The 8,626-nt window shown below is 39.5% G+C and overlaps 1 protein-coding gene across 1 annotated transcript; it reads left to right on the top strand.

Moving 5' to 3' along the window:
• The first annotated feature begins 1,928 nt into the window (after positions 1 to 1,928).
• LOC127378719 (dynein light chain Tctex-type 3) lies at positions 1,929 to 7,800 on the top strand. The gene is made up of 5 exons (XM_051427931.1): positions 1,929 to 2,075; positions 5,864 to 5,905; positions 6,405 to 6,528; positions 6,663 to 6,740; positions 6,878 to 7,800. Exons 1-5 carry the CDS (start codon positions 2,049 to 2,051, stop codon positions 6,949 to 6,951), a joined length of 345 nt encoding a protein of 114 aa, XP_051283891.1. The 5' UTR covers positions 1,929 to 2,048; the 3' UTR covers positions 6,952 to 7,800.
• The last annotated feature ends 826 nt before the right edge of the window (positions 7,801 to 8,626 follow it).

Here is an 8,626-nt window from a genome sequence, read left to right as displayed (position 1 = left end):
ACTAGTAGACTGCGGTCAATCCAGCCGTGAGTCCGACCTCGGTGGTCAAATCAGCCGCACTTAAATTTAGAGTGTACAAGTATTCTCAGCATTATGGTAAATGCGGAGAAACAGCGTATTTACTTCCGGTTTTCAAAATAAAGGTATTTAGAACAGTAAGCTATAATTAAAATATGTTACATTAAAGTGTTTCATGCGCCCCTGATGAATAAAAAAACACTTTATATCGAGTATCTTTACTGCACCAGTGTGGAGAAATGCCAAAATAAAAGTCTCATATTTATGCCTCCAGAGATTGCATATTTGACCATATTTGAGGTACTGTAAAAACATATTGCTCAGTGTTTCCTGGCTATGGGTGAAGCATTTTCATTATACTTCAATAATGCTGCAGTAATCATGACAAAATTTCACACAAATGTTTAATAACATCTTGATAATATAAACACTAAACACTAAACACAAAATCCTACACAATTCTAATTTGTTTACTTTTCACACAAAATGCAATGCCAGTCCACATTCTTCTTATTTTGCAGCTCTGCTGTGTCCATTTGTAGGTAAAAGGGAAAAATAATTAGTTTTAACTTCAAAACACCATTGTACCTACTGTCTCTTCCTCACATATTATTTTTTATATTATTCAGTGTGACAGCTGTTACAGGTGGTTCCACATACAGTTTACATTTTTACAGTAGCTCAAATATAAGAAAATATGGAATCTGGAAGTATAAATATGGGACTTTTATTCTTCAATTTCTCCACATTGGTACAGTAAAAATGCTTGATATTAAGTATAGTTGTAGTCTTAGATGTGTAGAAGTCAAATATACCATCCATAGCCAGGAATTATTGAGCAAAGTGTTTTTACAGTAGCTCAAATATATGAAAATACCACTTGGAGGTACAAATATGGACTTTTATTGTTGAATTTCTCCAAATTGGTAAGTAAAAATGCTTGATATTAAGTATGTTTGTAGTCTCATATGTGTAAAAGTCAAATATACCATCAGTAGCCAGGAAACACTGAGCAATATGTTTTTACAGTACCTCAAATATGGTCAAATGTGCAATCTCTGGAGGCATAAATATGAGACTTTTATTTTGGCATTTCTCCACACTGGTGCAGTAAAGATACTTGATATAAAGTGTTTTTTTATTCATCAGGGGCGCATGAAACACTTTAATGTAACATAGCCTATTTTAATTATAGCGTACTGTTCTAAATACCTTTATTTTGAAAACCGGAAGTAAATACGCTGTTTCTCCGCATTTACCATAATGCTGAGATTACTTGTACACTATAAATTTAAGTGCGGCTGATTTGACCACAGAGATCGGACTCACGGCTGGATTGACCGCAGTCTACTAGTCTACTGTTTCTTCTCCACAGCACCGTCCTGTAAATGACAACATCCGGTCTCAGAATATGAAACAACAGGCCTTTTTCTGTTTCTGTTTTCTAGTGATTTTATTTTTTGTTATATGAAATAGAAAATGAAAATCGAATCATTTTTTTAATTTCGCTCATCCCTTTTTGACCATGAAAAAGAAAAACGCCTTGTATTTCAATTTTCATTTTTGTATTTTAAAACGAAAATCAAATAACCACTCGTTTTCTGTTTTTTAATACCCGTTTCTGAAAGGAAAATCCAATGACCAAAACATACACGGACCCCCACAAACCTTTAGTGCTACTGGAATACATTATATACAAGAAATATTAAACACACAGAAAAGATGCTGATGTTTTAGATTAGTGATCATAATAATGTCAGTAATTTTGGATGAACTATGATGAACAACTATGTATTTATGTGTCAGGTCTGAACAGATCATTTATAAGCATATTAAAGTTAAACCGTCGATGAGTGTTTCTACCGGCAGGGGGCAGCAGTGAGCTGACTAACTGCACTTTCTTCTTCGTTGCTTTTATCTCTCTATCGTTGGCTGTTGACAGCTGGCCGGAAGTCCTCCAGCGCTTTTTTCCTTCTATTTAACGGATAAAAACAAAGACTGAGAGCACATTGGAGCGACTGCAGCCGACAATGGAGGAATATCACAACGGCAGCGAGGTTTGCTCTTAAATCAACTCTTTTATTTTATATGTGCAGCTACAAATGAGCTAGCTTCTTAGCTAAAGGCGGGCTAGCTACATTAGCTAACCAGTGCTAACCAGTGCTAACCAGTGCTAACCAGTGCTAATCAGTGCTAACCAGTGCTAACGTTAAATCCAGATTATTTTAATTTAATATTTATTCTCATATAACGCTGTTTCACTGACTGTCTGTTGTTTCTCACTGACTGTCTGTTGTTTCACTGACTGTCTGTTGTTTCACTGACTGTCTGTTGTTTCACTGACTGTCTGTTGTTTCACTGACTGTCTGTTGTTTCACTGACTGTCTGTTGTCTCACTGACTGTCTGTTGTTTCACTGACTGTCTGTTGTTTCACTGACTGTCTGTTGTTTCACTGACTGTCTGTTGTTTCACTGACTGTCTGTTGTTTCTCACTGACTGTCTGTTGTTTCTCTGACTGTCTGTTGTTTCACTGACTGTCTGTTGTTTCTCTGACTGTCTGTTGTTTTCTCTGACTGTCTGTTGTTTCTCTCTGACTGTCTGTTGTTTCACTGACTGTCTGTTGTTTCTCTGACTGTCTGTTGTTTCTCTGACTGTCTGTTGTTTCACTGACTGTCTGTTGTTTCACTGACTGTCTGTTGTTTCACTGACTGTCTGTTGTTTCTCACTGACTGTCTGTTGTTTCTCTGACTGTCTGTTGTTTCTCACTGACTGTCTGTTGTCTCACTGACTGTCTGTTGTCTACTGACTTTGTTTCACTGACTGTCTGTTGTTTCACTGACTGTCTGTTGTTTCTCTGTCTGTCTGTTGTTTCACTGACTGTCTGTTGTTTTTCTGACTGTCTGTTGTTTCACTGACTGTCTGTTGTTTCACTGACTGTCTGTTGTTTCCTGACTGTCTGTTGTTTTCACTGACTGTCTGTTGTTTCACTGACTGTCTGTTGTTTCACTGACTGTCTGTTGTTTTCTGTCTGTCTGTTGTTTGTCACTGTCTGTGTTGTTTCTCTGCGTCGTTGTTTCACTGACTGTCTGTTGTTTTTCTGACTGTCTGTTGTTTCACTGACTGTCTGTTGTTTTCTGACTGTCTGTTGTTTTACTGACTGTCTGTTGTTTCACTGACTGTCTGTTGTTTCACTGACTGTCTGTTGTTTTCACTGACTGTCTGTTGTTTCCTGACTGTCTGTTGTTTCACTGACTGTCTGTTGTTTCTCTGACTGTCTGTTGTTTCTCTGACTGTCTGTTGTTTCTCACTGACTGTCTGTTGTTTCTCACTGACTGTCTGTTGTTTCTCACTGACTGTCTGTTGTTTCTCTGACTGTCTGTTGTTTCACTGACTGTCTGTTGTTTCTCTGACTGTCTGTTGTTTCCTGACTGTCTGTTGTTTCTCTGACTGTCTGTTGTTTCACTGACTGTCTGTTGTCTCTCTGACTGTCTGTTGTCTCTCTGACTGTCTGTTGTTTCCTGACTGTCTGTTGTTTCACTGACTGTCTGTTGTTCTGACTGTCTGTTGTTTCCTGTGTTGTTTCTGACTGTCTGTTGTTTGACTGCTCTGTCTGTTGTTTCCTGACTGTCTGTTGTTTCTTCTGTTGTTTTCTGACTGTCTGTTGTTTCTCCTGACTGTCTGTTGTTTCACTGACTGTCTGTTGTTTCACTGACTGTCTGTTGTTTCACTGACTGTCTGTTGTTTCACTGACTGTCTGTTGTTTCTCTGACTGTCTGTTGTTTCACTGACTGTCTGTTGTTTCTCTGACTGTCTGTTGTTTCTCTCTGACTGTCTGTTGTTTCTCTGACTGTCTGTTGTTTCCTGACTGACTGTCTGTTTTTACTGTCTTTCTGACTGTCTGTTGTTTCACTGACTGTCTGTTGTTTCTCTGACTGTCTGTTGTTTCCTGACTGTCTGTTTGACTGTTTTGTTTCTGCTGTCTGTTGTTTCTCTGACTGTTGTTTTCTGACTGTCTGTTGTTTCTCTGACTGTCTGTTGTTTTCTGTTGTTTCTCTGACTGTCTGTTGTTTCTCACTGACTGTCTGTTGTTTCTCTCTGACTGTCTGTTGTTTCTCTGACTGTCTGTTGTTTCTCTGACTGTCTGTTGTTTCTCTGACTGTCTGTTGTTTCTCTGACTGTCTGTTGTTTCACTGACTGTCTGTTTGTCTCCTGACTGTCTGTTGTTTCTCTGACTGTCTGTTGTTTCTCACTGCTGTCTTCACTGACTGTCTGTTGTTTCTCTGACTGTCTGTTGTTTCACTGTCTGTCTGTTGTTTCTCTGACTGTCTGTTGTTTCACTGTCTGTTGTTTCTCTGACTGTCTGTTGTTTCTCTGACTGTCTGTTGTTTTCACTGACTGTCTGTTGTTTCTCTGACTGTCTGTTGTTTCTCACTGACTGTCTGTTGTTTCACTGACTGTCTGTTGTTTCTCTCTGACTGTCTGTTGTTTCTCACTGACTGTCTGTTGTTTCTCTGACTGTCTGTTGTTTCTCACTGACTGTCTGTTGTTTCTCTCTGTCTGTCTGTTGTTTCTCTGACTGTCTGTTGTTTCTCTGACTGTCTGTTGTTTCTCTGACTGTCTGTTGTTTCACTGACTGTCTGTTGTTTCTCTGACTGTCTGTTGTTTCTCTGACTGTCTGTTGTTTCTCTGACTGTCTGTCTGTTGTTTCTCTAACTGTCTGTTGTTTCACTGACTGTCTGTTGTTTCTCTGTCTGTCTGTTGTTTGTCACTGTCTGTCTGTTGTTTCTCTCTGACTGTCTGTTGTTTCACTGACTGTCTGTTGTTTCTCTGACTGTCTGTTGTTTCTCTCTGACTGTCTGTTGTTTCTCTGACTGTCTGTTGTTTCTCTCTGACTGTCTGTTGTTTCACTGACTGTCTGTTGTCTCACTGACTGTCTGTTGTTTCACTGACTGTCTGTTGTTTCACTGACTGTCTGTTGTTTCTCTCTGACTGTCTGTTGTTTCTCTCTGACTGTCTGTTGTTTCTCACTGACTGTCTGTTGTTTCTCTGACTGTCTGTTGTTTCACTGACTGTCTGTTGTTTCACTGACTGTCTGTTGTTTCTCTGACTGTCTGTTGTTTCTCACTGACTGTTGTTTCTCTCTGACTGTCTGTTGTTTCTCACTGACTGTCTGTTGTTTCTCTGACTGTCTGTTGTTTCTCACTGACTGTCTGTTGTTTCTCTGACTGTCTGTTGTTTCTCTGACTGTCTGTTGTTTCTCTGACTCTGTCTGTTGTTTCTCTGACTGTCTGTTGTTTCTCTGACTGTCTGTTGTTTCACTGACTGTCTGTTGTTTCTCTGACTGTCTGTTGTTTCACTGACTGTCTGTTGTTTCTCTGACTGTCTGTTGTTTCACTGACTGTCTGTTGTTTCTCTGACTGTCTGTTGTTTCACTGACTGTCTGTTGTTTCTCTGTCTGTCTGTTGTTTGTCACTGTCTGTCTGTTGTTTCTCTCTGACTCTGTCTGTTGTTTCACTGACTGTCTGTTGTTTCTCTGACTGTCTGTTGTTTCACTGACTGTCTGTTGTTTCTCTGACTCTGTTTTTTTGTCTGTTGTTTCTCTGACTGTCTGTTGTTTCTCTGACTCTGTCTGTTGTTTCTCTGACTGTCTGTTGTTTCACTGACTGTCTGTTGTTTCTCTGACTGTCTGTTGTTTCTCTGACTGTCTGTTGTTTCACTGACTGTCTGTTGTTTCACTGACTGTCTGTTGTTTCTCTCTGACTGTCTGTTGTTTCACTGACTGTCTGTTGTTTCTCACTGACTGTCTGTTGTTTCACTGACTGTCTGTTGTTTCCTATATTCCAGGGCTCCTTCAACTCTGAAGAAGCTGATGGCATTGTAAAAGAGGTAAGTATTAAAATAACCCAGCTGTGAGTGTTGGTTGTTTTTAGTAACTTTTGAGATTATGAGATAATGAGATAATGAGATAATGAGATAATGAGATATGTCTCATCAAAAGGGCTGAATTTCCAAGACAGCCAACAATATATATATTATATATATATTTATATTTATATATATGTATGTATATATTATATATAATTTATGTCAAATCGGAGAAACATTTTGGAAGACTACAACAACGTTCTTCTACAAATAGTGTAAAGTTTACTGATTTAAGTATTTGGAAAAATAAATTACAGTTTGAACTGTGCTCTGATTGAAACGGGAATCTTTAGTACAGATCAGTGTTTACTCTTTATTTCATCCTCCTCAGGGTGAAACAGCACCCAGTGACTTCCACATGACTGAACACTGTGTCTGTCTGTCTGTGTGTGTGTGTGTGTGTGTGTGTGTGTGTGTGTGTGTGTGTGTGTGTGTGTCTGTGTGTGTCTGTGTGTCTCAGTGTATCGAGAGCGTGGTAGGGGCTGATGACTACAGCCAGAGTCAGGTGAACAAATGGACCGCCAGCATCGTGGAGCGCTGCCTCACACAGCTGGTCAAACAGGGGAAACCGTACAAGTACATCGGTATGTTTCAGTAGTCTGGTGATTCTATAAAATCTAACTAATGTCTGTATTTCAGAGGGAAGAGAGTGAGTTTTGGATCTGATGCAGTTTTCCTACCAAAGTAAAATATTGGTGTTTACTGTTCCTCCGTACAGTGACGTGTGCTGTGATGCAGAAAACGGGAGCAGGCCTCCACACAGCTAACTCCTGCTACTGGGACACCGCCATGGACGGTAATCAATATCCCTGACCGTTGTTCTGTGTTCTCTTGTTTTAGTGATCAATCACCAGTGTTTTATTCTGCTTTCTTTAGTTCTACCATTGTCTCTTCTGTTCCCTCCAAACACTGTCTGCTGTTCTGTCTCTGCAGGAAGCTGCACAGTGAGATGGGAAAACCGCACCATGTACTGTGTGGTCAGTGTGTTTGCGGTGGCTATCGCATAGGACACACACACGCACAAACGACCACCACAACCACCATCCGAAGAGTGCAGTGTGGTCCTGTGAACAGCAGGGGCCACCAAGTGCCACAGAGTCCACATCCAAACAGCCGCGTGTCCACCTGGAAGCTTTCAGCTCTGAGGAAAAGCTGCAGGAAACAATACGGCTGTATTTTCTTGTTTTCAGCCTTCAGATGCATGTAAACATCATCGTCTTAATGTATTTATCTTCTCATGTCACTGCAGTGCTTTAATAATGTCGTATTTCTCACTCACTGAGGCCTGACGGCACGCAGCAGCATTCTACTGGATTCTTCTTTTGTTCTCTGATGTTCATTATGTGTATCACGCCAACAAGAGAAAGCGAGGGTTTTGTATTTGGAGCTGCAGGAAAATAAACGTGAAGAGATTTATGAGCAAACATTGCGAGGCCTTCTTGATTTTAAGGCGTGCTAGAAAGTTTAGCATCTGTGAAGAAAAGTAAATGTAAAGTAAATCGTGTAATAGAAGAATGGCCAAGAAAACACTGTTTGCCGAAAAAGAATCCTATTAAGTCTGTTTGATTGGTAAAAATTATTAATAAAAATACATAATACAGACAGAGAATTGTATAATCTGCTCTAAATTCATCCAAATCACTCTTTTCACTCACACTTCTTGCAGTTAGTGACTTCACTGTTTGGGATAATTGTACAGTTTTGAATATAATACGAAACATCTATAAAATATGTAAATCAGATTACTAAATGATAGAAAAGGGCTCCCCTGAGGGAAAGCTACCCGGCAGTGTATAAAGTAATAAAAATATGCACCACTTTCACCAGCTGCAACATTAAAGTGATGGATACATTAATGCATCAATTATTTTTAGACTTTCTTCATAATGAGTAGTTCAGATAGAGGCTTTGTCCTCTTGGGAGGTCAGTTTTATTCTTTAGAACTGCTGTGAAAAAGAATACAGTGGGAATAGAAATGTTAAAGGTCACATGATTGCGCCGGCTGAAGGTTTTCAGCTGCTTTTGTGCACAGAAGAATATATTTGTGTCACAGATTGGGACTCGGTGGGAATAAAGAGTTTTAAAACTCACACTGAAACATAAACTGGACACGCAGTCCTTATGTCTGCTCTTACTGATAATAAAGCAGCAATTTTCTATGGAGTTCCCTCTTCTGTGTGATTTAGAAAGAATCTGATGAATGGAGTGGGCGGGTCACAAAGCGTCGATGGCTTTAAAGTGCCGCAGCCATAAAAGGAAATCCACATTTCTGATTTTCTGAGAAAGTGGTGGAAATTTTATAGCAGCAATAAAGCCACAGATTTAGCAAAATGAAAGAGATGAAAACATTTTCATCCATCCCTCTGCATAATACAAATATGGCAATATTCATAAGGTGTTGTATTTCACTGCAGCTTTTCAGCATCTTCTATTATTTTGGGATTTTTCAGACACAGTTTAATTTTCTTCACGCAACAAACGAAATGTAAGCTCTCGCTGAGGTAATAATGGCATAATTACACAATTATAGGACTTGGAAAACATTTCATAGGTGCACAGAGGTTGCTCAGTTATCATGGAGACTGTCCACCATGGTTGTTAGGCTATCAAAAAACTCCCCTCTGATTGGCTGTTTTCGTTCGGCCCGGTGGATTCTTGCAAACACCATTCGGAGCTCAAGGA

This window comes from Dicentrarchus labrax, unplaced genomic scaffold (assembly GCF_905237075.1).
Source record: "Dicentrarchus labrax unplaced genomic scaffold, dlabrax2021, whole genome shotgun sequence".
Lineage (NCBI taxonomy): Eukaryota > Metazoa > Chordata > Actinopteri > Moronidae > Dicentrarchus > Dicentrarchus labrax.
Note: the sequence above shows the minus strand (reverse complement) of the source record. Positions and strands in the feature narration are given on the sequence as shown.